The following is a 14,195-nucleotide window of genomic DNA, read 5'->3' on the forward strand; positions in this document are numbered from 1 at the left end:
GTTCTGAAACAAGATCAGATCTAAGCACTTTGAGACACAACATCCACGAAGACAATCCCATTATTAGTTACCCGTACAACCAGAGAACCAAAATCGTAGATTTGTTCTGGGATCAAGAGCAATTTCCAGAGATACATGTTTCTTTGGTTAACTATATATTGGGAGATACACATAAATATTTTCGATAATAGAAGTCTTACTTACATTATTATGACAATTAATAAAAGGGGGTCACAAAATAATGGTTTCATCAAATAGGAATGTCTCGATGCTTTCAATAGCCTACACTTGGTCATTGGATAGAGGGTTAATTACTGTATTTACTATGGAGGATGACCTATCAACAAATGGAGCCTAAGAAGTAATCAGGTCATCAAGCAGGATCCACACCATGCTACCGGGTCTAACCGAGCCATAAAGGCAAATGGTGCATCGTCGTATCTCAAATGGACGGCGACCTGTAGGCAATGAGACCAACGAGACGACATCCACGATGTATCAAATGAATGATTAGGTTCAAAAGGGGTGTATCAATAAAAGGGGAAGAATCCCTAAAAAAGTATAGGTAGCCAAATTAAGATACCATAAAACTATCATCCCAAACTATGAAAACCCTGAGTCTATCTGGTCGAGAAGGTAGTCGACCCAACCCAAACAAACACCCTTTGTCAGCAATCCATGAATTACATCGCCCAAGGGAATCCCGGTAGCCCTAAGATCAAGAGAAAGAAACTCTATGTCTTATGACTTATATAGATAGAGCTAAAAAAGTGAAACTTATGCTCGCCAAATAAATAATGAATATGTCATTAAAATGAAAAAAACTGAAGCACCATACTGAGCAAAATTTAACGTTGCAGAGTAACGAGACACCCTACAAAATCATGTATCCTCCCAAATATCATGCAATGATACACCTCAAAGACAATGCACCAAAGTCCGGACAACTACTCTCAACTGCAACTTCTCCCGACATTATGGAACTTAGGATTGTGTACGTACTCATCAACTCATAGTGGACAGTTCGAACTGGGCTATGCCTTGTAATTTTTTCGCTTTTCGTGGTTCATAATCGGTGTGAATGTGTTAGGAATCTAATAAAAAGTAGAGGCATAACTGTTAAAGTAGAATTATAAATAAGCGATAGAGTATCGGTAAAAATAAAACTATTGAATATTATAAAATATAAATCAAACAATTTTTTCTTATATTACATTCATACTTACGTTATAAAAATTGTTATAAACATAATTTTATAAATATTTAATACTTTTGTGTTTTGATATTAATTTTGTGGATTGTCACGGACGAAGAAAGCAATCGACGCAACCGGGAAAACATATTACGTCAGGAGTTCGGATGCAAAGCTAAGCTACGCCCGAACTCCAAATAAATCTCGCCACCTGTATGCCATAGGCCCTACTGAATAAAAAATAAAAACCTCCATATTTTAATGAATGACCCGGGTCGTCCCGACTTTATTTTAGTGATATTGCGGCGGTTTTTGCATATTTTTATTTTGGGGATTTGCATACATACCACCCAATTCTTGTATTTACATGCTAGCACCTATACTTAACTTTTACATTTATACCACCAAAAATTTTGATATCACATAAAAAAAATGCCATCATTTTAATGTTTAAAAATTGAAAATAAACTTTTTCATCCATAGTGTTGATGGAGTGTATGAAAATATTGACGTTTAGGGGTCAGATATGTAAATACATAAGAATTGAGTGGTATGCATGTAAACCTTTCTTTCATTTTTTGATAATCTAATATACGGCTCAAATAACATAATAATAAAATCTTAATAACACCATAATAATACAACAATAATACCATAATAATATTTATAAAACAACAGTCGAATATCACCGTAGCTGTTGCAAAACAGCTCAAATAACACCAGAATAATACTGCATAATAATACCGCCCCAAAAACACCAAAAAAGCACCGCAGGTTAGAATTTTTTCATACACATACTTTTATTTTTACATTTATACCATAAAAAAATTTGATATAATGCCATCATTTTAATTTTTAAAAATTGAAAATAAACTATTTCATCCATAGGGTCGATGGTATGTACGAAAGAATTAATATTTAGGGGTTAGATATGTAATTACATAAAAATTAAGTATTATTTACGTATTTTTGGAGGCAATAATATTAATAACATTACAATAATATCTCAATAACACTGCAAATTTACACGAATAATACCGCCAACTATTAACATCACAATGTAACCTCAAATAATATTGTATAATATCATAATAATAATACCGCACTAATATATCAATTATAATTTCAAATAATATAATAATAACACTACAATAACAATCTAATAATATCGTGTCAAAACTAAAAAATAATACCGAAATACAAATTACATCATAATAATGTCACATACATGTGTCAAATAATAATGTCAGGTGGCTTGGAGTCAGGTGGCACTAATAGCCGGACTCCAAATATCTCTTAATTCTGGTTCTGAAAATTCTTGAGAAATGTTTCTTGGCTTGATGGTGATGGCTGACTCGCTGTCGTCGCCCATTCTGTACTTGACCGCGCAGGAAACCCTAGAAACTCATAAATCTGCGAATAGAGGAACACTGCAATTTACGTTTGGTGAAGAATGTCGGGAGACGGACAGCAGGAGGACAAGAAGCCGGAGCAGGCTGCGCACATTAATCTGAAGGTCAAGGGCCAGGTGAAATCTCTCGATCGGTTGCTCTGTTACAGTAGCAAGTTTTTTTTTTCTTTTTTTATTGGTTTTATGTATCATGTGATTTGTAATGTTTGGAGTGATCGGGATTGTAGCGGTAAATGTTCACTTCTTTTTAACAATGCGAGGCGCCATTAGCATTGTTGCAGGCGGGTTCAATTTTATTGATTGAATAAACTATATATTGTCATTCATAGTTTCTTATGTTGATCCGTGATGCTTGTTATCAATTAGAGGATCGGTGTGAGTTTTCTGCGGATAGGCTTGATTTGCATGTCAAGACCATAAAACGTGAAGAATACATCATAAGATTATTATAGTTCCAAAATATTGATCGTTTAATCTTCAATTCTTTTATTCGATCTGTCTCAGAGGGGCAAAATTCACAACTTAGTATGTGCAGGGTAGATGATTATAACTAAAATTTGATAGCAGCAATTAATTTTAGCTGCTATTAAATAATAAAGATTTAATCATCAGTTTTAAAATATCAATGCTTGAAATTATATTAATAATCAAAGCATTTAAACTTTTTAAAATTAATTTATATTAATGATTATGAAACAATTATTTTCAAATTGATTATGTTTTTTGACCCTGAAGAGAGGATAATATATAATATATTTTAAGAAGCCTTTGAAATTGAGCCCTTACTTTCTGACAGGCATTAGTGATGCAGACATGATCTATTTTTTGTCTATCAAATATTTAAATTTAAATTTTGTTTAAACCATACATTAATTCTGAAATATAGATTTATTATCAAGTTGAGATCTTGAATAAGGGCATGCAACAAGCAGAAGACTGCATGATACTTTGATTTGATAGAGTAATCAAAGCTAAGGTGATTATGACTATTGCTCCGGGTTTTTAGAAATTTATTTCATAGCCAACGTTTACCTTCATGGAAAGAAAACTGCATTTGATTTGATGAAGCTGCCTGATGCTGTTAAGTATGATGGAATTCATAATCTAAACACTAATGTGAGTCTTCGCATGATCAATGTTTAAAAGATTGTTAAAAGTTCAATTCTATCCCATCAATCGCAAAGAATATTTGAAGCGAGCGGGAGAAGTTCTTACAAGAAGAATACACTATAAGATTTAGAAGCTCAATTATAAAAATGTTTTTGAATGAGAACTTTGTATTATGTAGTAGGACTTCATGGCCTTACACAAAATTAAAGATTTTTTTAGTCTGCCTGATTCGTGTCATAAATAAAGCTTTGGCTACTACTGGAAAGAAGGAAAGTGTTCAACTATAGGAGAGAAAGATGTTAAATCATAGTGTCACTGTTGTAGCCATTGGTTTAACATTAGGGATTGTTGTAATCTATATGTATAGAGTAAAAGAACAAACAACATCAGAGGACAAGGAGAAGAGGATTCTCGCGACTTTTGAAAAAGTAATTAAAGCAAGGTGTTAAATGCAGATGTTACATTGCCCTTGTTGTTGCATGCACATGTAATTTGTACTTTCATGTTTAGAAACCTTAAAAACAGCTTTAACCGCAAGTTATTTTATCCGATTAATAAGGACTTCGGATTAAACCACTGATTCTCTGCATATTTTCATTCTGATGGTATATTTTTGGCTTTCAGGATGGGAATGAAGTATTTTTCAGGATCAAGCGCGGCGCGCTCCTAAAGAAGCTTATGACTGCCTACTGTGATCGCCAGTCTGTAGATGCCAATTCTATTCGCTTTCTCTTTGATGGTCGTAGACTCCGCGGCGAGCAAACACCAGCTGAGGTTAGTTTGGGCTTGATTCAACTGCCTCTATAACAATTTAGTGGCATTTACACGTGAACAACACAATTCTTATGTATTTACATATCTAACACCTAAACATTTATATTTACATGCATGCCACTCGAATCTTTAATATCACATTATTAATACCACCATCACTTGTGACTTATGCTAAGTCAAAATTATAGAAAATTTCTTAGATTAGAGCTCCATTTTGAAAAAGCAATTCTCATACATTACATGTACAACACACCATTCTTGTATATTAACATATATAACGCCCAAACTTTCATATTTACACATGTAACACTTGATCTTTGACATTACATCAAAATATTATCATCATTAGCCTTCTGAAAGTGAAATACACCTTTTTGATGCATGTGCCAATGTGTTATAAACCTAAATATCTAAACTTTAGGTGTTAGATATGAAATTGCATGTCGTTTTGTTTTTTGTTTTTTTTTTAAATTTAAGTTGATTGATTGATTTTATTTTTTCAGTTGGATATGGAAGATGGCGATGAAATTGATGCTATGCTTCTCCAAACAGGGGGGGATGTCTGATCATCTACGATTAGGGGATCTTAGTTGCTATTTATAGGAATCAAAATTTTATCTTGTAAGTTTTGAAAGTTGGATGAAGTCTAAAGTTGTGCTTTGCTCTTTGTTGGAATCCAATGGTTGGCCTTCTATCTGATTCCTTTTATAAATGTATTAATTTGAATAGCTAAGAGATGTCTAAGAGATGGAATCTCTTATAACTTTATAGCAAATAACATCAGAATGGTATAAAAGTTGAAATCTATTAAGATGAACAATGGAAAATTGACCATGAGGGATACATTTATTAAGAGGTTAATGAGGCATGACATTCAGAAAAATAAATGATTATGAGATCCAACCTCATTAGAGCAAAGAGCACATATAATACTAACATAAATACCCTTAAGAGAAAGAATGATGAATAATTTTCTGAAAATGCAAAGCAAATTTTAAGGGAAAAGCCCTTGAGCCAAATCAACTAGTACCAATCTAAACAAGGTAAATAGTTATGAGGATAAAAATAAATATTACAATGAGAATAATTACTTCAATTATTTCATGATCCAGAATTGTTTCCAACTAGAAAGCCATAAATTGAGTTTATCGAGGATTTTCTGGCAGTCAACTGCAACTAATCTAGAATGCTTAATAATAACACTAAGATAATCTCAAGGCAAAAGTTTTATAGAAAAACTGAACGCATTGCAAGTATTAATTTGAGAAAGAGTATTCAAAGATTTAGAAACATTAGAATAAAAATTGTTAACTTTTGCCAAAATCATCAACAATATAAATAAAGTGATTAACATAAATCATATCAGTTTTTATGAAACATAAGAAGATCATCAACGTAAATTAAATGAGAAATATTTTCTTTATTAATATCAACAACTTGATGATCAAGTATAGAAGAAAAAACATTCATGATAATAGTGAAGAGAGAAGGGAAAAGATGACAACCTTGTCAAAGCCCCAAAGAAGAGGAAAAATGGTCACTTATCTCACTATTAATAATAATAAAAAAATTAATTACAATAACACAAGCTTTAATTTAATTAGTTAAAATAGGCGGAAAACCTAAACATTTCATTCTATTGTAGAGAGATTCTCTATTGACATTATCACAGACTTTCTTTGGATCAATTTTAGAGAAAATTTTCTTAGAAAATTAATAGAATTAAAATCATAAATATGTTCATCAACCAAAATAATATTGTCAGTAATATCATGACCTTTAATGAAAGCAGCTTGAACAGGATGAAAATATTAAGAAGAATAGTTTTAACCATATTATCTAAATGAATAACAATAACTTTTTAAATAACATTACACAAAGAAATAGATTAAAAAATATTAAAATACTTAACATCTTGTTTTTTAGGAATAATAATAATGCCAATATGTTTAACCCTATGATGAAAATTGGAAAGAAAAAAAATGTTTAATGACAGTAACACGATCTTGACCAGTAATATGCTAAAATTGTTTAAAGAATTTATAAGTAAAAACATCATGACCAGGAGATTTATTAGAACCAATGAAAATAAGATCTCATGTTTAATTTCGTCATAAAAAAAAACTTTGAGAGAGAACAATATAATCAACATTAGATATATAATTCATAATAGGAAATATTTGATCATAGTAAAAAGAATCGTCATAATGACTATTAAGCAAATTAGAGAAAAAAAAAGATAGCAATATTGACAATACCTTCATAATAAGAAATGTAAACATAATTAACCAAGAATTCCTTAATAAAATTAGAGTTATGCCTGCAATTAACTCTTTGATAAAGGAACTTAATATGATCTTCTCCTTCAGAAAGCTAAGAACATTTAGCACTTTGCTTAGGCCATTTATATTCTAAAATAGAAGATTTCATAATGCTATCATTTAAAATAGAGAATTGATTAAGAAGATCCTTACAAATAGGAGAATTCTCAAGTTTGCACAAAACATCAGGTTGTTTATATTTAGGCTAATGAATATGCTTAGAAAGAGACTTAGAAGAATTTCAATGCCAGACTTTCAAAGCAATCGTAATATTTTAAAGCTTATTGCATAAATCAAACATAGAATCATCTTTAGCAAAAGAACATTCCAATCATTAGTTATAACAATAAAAAAATTAGAGTAATTGCTCAAATAATATTTGTAGAGGTATATACAATGAGGAATACCAGAATTACTCAAAGAGATAACGATATGACGATGATTAGCAGAAAGAAGTTCCATAACTTAAAAAAAGAATGAGAAAAAAATATTAATCAAAGTAGTATTACAAAAAGCCCTATCAAAGAAACATTTAATAGGATTTTCTAACTGATTATTAAACCAATAAATGAAAAATAAGTACTATGTAATTAAATAAGACCTGAAGTAGTAATCCCCAAGTTTTTCATCAGATTTTCTAATTAAATTGAAATCACCCTATAAAATCCAAGGCTCATCATTGTTTAGCTCAACAAAATTAATAAAATTCCACAAATATTTCCTAACATGAGCATCATTATCATCATAAATATTGATAATATAAAAATTAATAAAAGAAGAAAACGATATATGACAATGAATATATTGAGCACTGATATTAATAGCAACAAATTGTAAAATCTAAGAATTTCACTTAACTCTAATCTTGCAATTAGTAACATAAGTAAATTGTGAACACTACATTCATTAGGAAATAGCTTAGAATAGTTTTAAGAAAACCATACTAGTTTGAGAAGAGGAAAGCTTAGTTTTAAAAGACATAAAAAATCAACCTTATATCTTTAAAATATTTTTGCAATCTGCAATCCGGTCAATATTATTATCCAACGAACATTCCAAATAATAATATAAGGGAGAAACATAAGAAAGAAAAGGAAAAAAAAAGGCTCATAGAAAAGAGCACTAAGAATTATTTCCTTGCTTAGAGGAAGTGTTCCGAATTAGAGACAATATTATTCACCATAGGCATATTAACAAAACAATAAGCTTATTAATCTAAAGAACATAAACATCCCTTAAAGCATTATTATGTAAAAGGCCAACAACAACATTACAATTTTCTCTGTCCATTCCAGAAACAAATGGTAAATCTGAATAATTTTAACAATTTCACCTACTTCCACACCATAAATAAGAGCATTACCTGGTTCATTATTGCTAGAAGAATCAACATAACCATTAAGATCATAAGTATGTAATAATGAAACATTATCAGACACTTGAACAACATTACACCTAGGTTGAACATTAGAATGAATGTTATGAGAAATAGACACATAATTAGAAACAAGTAGTGAATGTGAAATAGAAATAAGAGAACTACTAACATTTATGGGGCCTTTTGTGTTCATGCACCTACTATGATTCTGACCCTTATATGCAGGGACAACTAGCCTATGTTTATAAGAAGAGAATTTATGACATTTCTTAGAATCATGAGAAAATGTAAAACATGTTTTGCATGGATTAAGTTTTCATCCATAAAGAATAATTTAATCAATACATTTCTTAGAATGACCATTTTTGGATCCAGATTTGTTTGTATACATGTGTTGGCATATAGAAAAACACATTAAATGCAAACAAATTTCAATACTTAATCCACTTTGTTCCTTCACACATGTATGCTTCACATTTCTTATGTATTTTTCATATTTAACACTAGTGCGTACAAGAAGATTAACGACAGACGAATAATGATTATTTATCATCTTAGTATTGCATGAAAATCCACACACACTCAGATAATTAAAGAGAAGTAAGCACGAGGAGACACCTCGACTTTTTATGTGGAAAACCTGAAAGAGAAAAAAATCATGAGGCTTAACCTAGTTGAAATAATCTGCTATAAATGATGAGTATACAAGTCCACTCTTCATCTGAACTAAAGAATATAAAATTATTTGTTGTGAAAAACGACGACAATAAAGTGAAAAATAAATCGAGAAAAATTACACCAAAAAAGAGCTACACAAGATTTACGTAATTAGGCAAATTGTCTGCGTCCACGCAGCTGCAAAGGATTTTATTTGCTTGAGGAATTACACCGACGATCACCTCGATGTTTACAAGAAAGAATAATCTCTCTCTCTCTCTCTCTCTCTCTCTCTTAATCTCTATCTCCTCTCTATCCCCGTGAGCTTCTCCCTCTACCTGAGAGCAACGTGGGAAGAAGGAAAAAACTAGGAAGCTCAAGGCTTGTAATTCATATATTCCATGGAATTCAAACACCTGAATATATAAGCTTAATTCCTTCTCTCTAATTAAGGAATTAATTAATTTCCTTTTGATTTCTGTATGCTGCACGACGAAAGAACAAAAAATCGCATCAAAGGGAAGTCTGAAGCATGCGAATTTTAATCATCTAATAACAGCCCATTAAGGCAAGCCATGATTCTCGAAATATGGAGGAATCAATAGAGCGGGATTTTGGGCCAACCACAAATAACAAGGAATTAATATTACTTGCCTTATTTCGCGAATCCAAAAGAGGAAGGCAGGAGAGCAGAATCAGCAAAAGAAATACATGTATTTAAATACATTAAATACATTCCAAGGATGCAAAACTATTAAATTGAGATAGTGGAACGAGCTCCAAAATACCCAACAATTATTGAGTTGTATATTTGTGTTATGGTTGTAGTTCTTGGTAATATCAGATTGCAAGGGCTATAGTCGATTGTCTCAGAGGAAGTAATTCATCGTAGCGTTGTAGATGGTGATTTTAACACCAGTTTGTCATAAAGTCGAATGATAACCATGTCAGTAGTTGACCAGGTGGACTGCAAATGGTTACTTCAAGAGCAACGGTTTGCCATAGAGGCCGTAGTAAGGAGTTAGAAGCTACAAACCACGTAGGCTGTATAGGCCATACTGATGACCCGCGATGAGGTTCATGGGCTACAGAGGCCAGAGTTAGGAGCTATTTGAGCTGCGGACTACGTAGACCGTTTTTTGACATATAGGTCGTAGTGGTGAGTAGTAATGACATCTGTAGGCCGTGAGAGACGGAATCAAGAGTTGCATGAGCTGTGAACCACGTATATTGTAATGATGAGTAGCAATGTCGTCCGTAGGCCGCGAGAATCTGAGTCGAGAGTTGCATAAGTTACGGACCACGTGATCTGTAGTTGGTCACGTAGAGTGTACTGGCGAGTTGTAATGTCGTTCTTAGGCAGTGAGGGCAGAAGTTGGGAGTTGCACGAGCTGTGGACCATGTAGGCCGTACTTGGTCACGTAGGTCGTAGTGGTGAGTTGTAATGATGTCCGTAGGTTGTGGGGGCGGGAGTCGGGAGTTGCACAAGCGTATGCGAGGTGCGACATCACCCTATCTTTGAGATGTTCTGTTGCACCATCTTTGGGTGCATTGTTACACCATCTTTGGGATCTTTTGGGGTCAGCCCGTTATTCGGGATATTGCGCTGCTTCACAGGTTACTTTGTGACTCTGCGACATCAGTTCATATTCGACATCCGTTTAACTTTTCAAATATGCTCGGAAAGCTTCCAAGAAAAGTTTAATATCTGGGTTTTAACTTGTTTTGATTCAAATTAGATCAATTTTGGTATAGTTGTTGAGCTGGTCAGTTTGACGGTAAGTTTGTTGAAATTAGAACTTTAGATTAATTCAAATCAAAACTTGAACATTTCTTGTCCAAAAGATTAAATTGAGATCCGTGTCATGTCTCGAGATTCGTCTCGGATGATGGAAATTTGTTGGCGGTCTATTAGTTGCCTCTTTATTTTTGGGTGAATCCAACTTCGTTGCCCGAAAATATCAAAATCCCACATGTTCGTGTGTGCACGACCATAAACACACACACATATATATACGCCCATTTTTATGCATGAAATATATGTAAAAATTAAAATTTAAGCTTTAGATATACAAATACATGAGAAATGAGATATGCATGTACATCTTATAATACTTTTTTAAAGGACTCATCTTGATAACCCTCTTACATAAATGTTGTTCATTTGGTTGATAACATTCTCGTCGAGTTCAACCGAGCCACCTTATTGGACTCCCTAGTCTATATTTGGACAGATTGTTCTAACTGCCCGTCTCGCAAGCTCTACGAGCTTATTAGCAAAATATTAAAGTCATTAAAAACAATCAGCCATTTACATATCTATCGCTCAATTTCTACGTATTTTTTATGTATCTAACGCCTAACCTTTAACTTTTTACATTTCTATCATCTAAATATTTTATATTATATAAAAAATATCATGATTTTAATTTTTAAAATAGTAAAGTAGCATATATATATATATATATGTAAAATTTTTAACTTTATATATTTGCTATGTAAATACATAGAAATACAGTGATCTGCATGTAAATCTTTCTAAAAATAGTCTCCCTCTCTTTCTCTCTAAATATATATATTAAAACGGCCTTCAGGTTTCAGGGCCACTGCCGAATCGGAAGGTATATTTTCAGAAGAAGATGGCAGCAATGGAGCGCAAAGATTGAAATGGTTTAATTGTCGAGTATATATTTAAACGGTACAGAGGATATTCCTCTCTTCTTCCTCTCTCTCTCTCTCTCTGCGCAGAATTCTTCGCTTCAGGCCGGAAAACGGATTCCGCCAGCGCCATTATCCTTCGCCGCGTGTGAGCTCGCCGGAGAAAGATTTCACCGAACAAGAACTCCTTGTAGCAAACGGGTCTCCGAACTCAAACCCCTAACCTCCGCACGCAACAAATCGCCGGATAGCCGGTGCGTCCCTCTGCGCTTCGAAGCATTTCTAGCGCTGCAATTTGTGTCGCATTATTTGTCTTCTGATGTGATCACTTCTTGGGTTTGCGTTATTTGGGCTATTTGCAAGGGTTTTGGCGATCGTAGTGCTGTTTTTGGATCGTTTGTTCTTTGATTGTTTTATTGTTTTTTGCTCCATGTGGATAAGGAATGGTGATGATATTTTCATTAGTAGTGTTTTTTTAATGGAAAATTTCGTTGATTGTTCCATCATTGCACTCTTGATCGATCTTGTGTTTTCTTACTTTAGGTGTTTTCTTCTTGGAGAGATTGGGGGTTTGTTGCTGCTGGGTTTAGTTTGAGAACATAGTGAGGCTATTGCAGACTAGAGGAAGATAAGGCTGAGTAAACGGACTAAGATGGTTCGGAACTTTGATCTTAATGCCCTTCCTGATGAAAACGGGCAGCCTGAGGTAAGCGATACTCCTTCTGATCTGCAGCATGAGCATCCTCCCTCTAGCAGTGGCTCTGGGCCCGTTCCTTCAGCCACTGATGCGGATGCTATAGATAATGAAGCAGCATTTCAAACTCCGCCAGAATGGCGTGCTGTATGTAATCAATTTCTAGTCCTTTGAATTTTAATTCCTGTTATAAGGATCTGACACATTGGGTTATTTGCTTAATCCATTTGATATTAAAAATTTGATCATCTGTTCTTTGCATGTACTGTCCTTTTTTTCTTTGGTGTGAATTATTAAATAGAGTCCTTTTGTTTCGTGGTCTGGAGCCAGCCAAGGAGAAGACGTACTCCTAGAATACTAATTGGTGAAATCGTGCGAACGAATGCTGAAAGTTCAGGTTATTATCTAAACATTGTTGCCGGCATTTCTGATTCTGCATATTAATTATATCTCCTGTAAACTGGCTCTTTTTTGATCGGAAGTATTTGGGGTTTTATTTATTGAAATGGCTTGATTAGCGGACTTTAATGAATGTATGCTCTTTATCTTTCTATAACACCTTAACTTCATTGTTTACAAAATAGCGGGCTTCGCCAATCCGTGTTCTTGTTCTTCTGAAAACGTTTGTAATTCTGGGGTAGATTAGATTTTTGACAAGATACTATTAGGATATTTCACGCTCATTTTATGAAGACTTTAGGGCCCGGTTCTAGCTTTTTATAAGCACAAGCTCATATGATTAATTTTTTATTTCGATAATAAAAATAAAATTTTGATGTAAATTAATTTTTTGGTACTATCTGCTTTCCATATTGTAGCAAAAATTATTTTTTTAGATTAAGAAAATTTATTACTGTCAGCTAGAGCGATTGGGAGGGTGATGATTACAGATTCAATTAAGATTATGTGGTTTTATCGTAAAAAGTTATCATGAACATTAGTTTACTTTTTTAGAGGAGATTGTTAACCCAATCTCACCAAATGATACTTGTCAGCAACCATATGTTACGTTTTCCAAAGAAATCTTGTAGATCTGAGATATATTTTTGTCTAAAAAAATAATTGTAAGTCAGTTCTAGTAAAAAAAAAAATTGTATCATATTAGGTGCACAATTTGTCACTCCGAAAATTCAGGTCTTTGAAAAGTTTATGAGCACTGATCATGGTCGTAGTTTAATAATGTTATTTTATGACAGACTACCTAGTCATGAAGCTCAACCATAATGATTCTTTTTGGGCAATAACTTCATAGGGTTGGAGGGCACATATTATGTCTTTATTGGAATCAGATATTCGAGAGTGATCATAATGATGCAATTGATATGGTATTATTTTTTTCTGGGTTTATGCAAATTTTAAATTTATTATCTTCATTGGATTAGAATGAATGAATTGTTGTCTTAAGCTTGGGGTGGTAGATTTTATTTGAATACTTCTAAATTTCACAAAGTTATTGAAATTTTCATATTTTATTAGAATTTAAGCATGAGATAATATGCATTAAGATTTGGAGTATTTTGATGATAGCACCCTGTTATTTTGACCCCCAATTATTGAACTAAGTTAAAATGACACTTTTGTAATGTGATACCGCTCACCTACCTCCCACCTACCACTCTCTTGATTCTATAAATAGAGGGAGTGTGAGGCTTAGGAGAGCACTTCTATAAATAGAGAGGGTGTGAGGCTTAGGAGATCAAGGGAATAAATCTTAAGCTACCACAAAGAAGAAGAGAATAGCTAGAGAGCTAGAGAGCTAGAGAGGAGGAGAGCACCTTGAGGCTTTGTATCAAGGTGTCGCTTGAGAGGGAGGCATAGAAGGAAGATGAGAGCTCATCTCTATGTATAAGCTATGTATTCTCCATTTTATTTGCCTTAGTGAACTATTTGATTGATTCCCTCCCGTGGACGTAGATTCAGTTGGATCGAACCACGTAAACGAGTTTGCTTGTGTTTTGTTCTTTGCGTTTCATTTCTATGCCAGAAAATATATCTCACAA

At 33.2% G+C, this 14,195-nt stretch overlaps 2 protein-coding genes across 2 annotated transcripts in view; both read left to right on the forward strand.

The window, feature by feature from the left end:
• The first annotated feature begins 2,519 nt into the window (after nt 1-2,519).
• Nucleotides 2,520-5,229, forward strand: LOC110034104 (small ubiquitin-related modifier 2-like). Its single transcript, XM_020738368.1, has 3 exons — nt 2,520-2,720; nt 4,338-4,487; nt 4,991-5,229. Exons 1-3 carry the CDS (start codon nt 2,646-2,648, stop codon nt 5,051-5,053), a joined length of 288 nt encoding a protein of 95 aa, XP_020594027.1. The 5' UTR covers nt 2,520-2,645; the 3' UTR covers nt 5,054-5,229.
• A 6,227-nt stretch (nt 5,230-11,456) lies between these two features.
• LOC110036683 (E3 ubiquitin-protein ligase BRE1-like) overlaps nt 11,457-14,195 on the forward strand; it is an 18,462-nt gene continuing 15,723 nt past the window's right edge. Inside the window, exons 1-3 of the mRNA XM_020741186.1 lie at nt 11,457-11,755; nt 12,045-12,342; nt 12,526-12,592. Of these exons, the coding sequence (XP_020596845.1) occupies nt 12,154-12,342; nt 12,526-12,592 (256 nt within the window). The 5' untranslated portion in view covers nt 11,457-11,755; nt 12,045-12,153. The remainder of the gene's footprint in view (nt 11,756-12,044; nt 12,343-12,525; nt 12,593-14,195) is intronic.

The sequence above is a fragment of the Phalaenopsis equestris genome, unplaced genomic scaffold (assembly GCF_001263595.1).
Source record: "Phalaenopsis equestris unplaced genomic scaffold, ASM126359v1 Scaffold000002, whole genome shotgun sequence".
In the NCBI taxonomy this organism is placed as follows: Eukaryota; Viridiplantae; Streptophyta; class Magnoliopsida; order Asparagales; family Orchidaceae; genus Phalaenopsis; species Phalaenopsis equestris.

Bases quoted from the DNA above. Each gene is read 5' to 3' on its own strand.
- LOC110034104 (XM_020738368.1), top strand. From the start codon at position 2,646: ATGTCGGGAGACGGACAGCAGGAGGACAAGAAGCCGGAGCAGGCTGCG. The intron at 2,721-4,337 runs GTGAAATCTCTC...TTTGGCTTTCAG, and splicing joins ATCTGAAGGTCAAGGGCCAG to GATGGGAATGAAGTATTTTT. The intron at 4,488-4,990 runs GTTAGTTTGGGC...TTATTTTTTCAG, and splicing joins GCGAGCAAACACCAGCTGAG to TTGGATATGGAAGATGGCGA.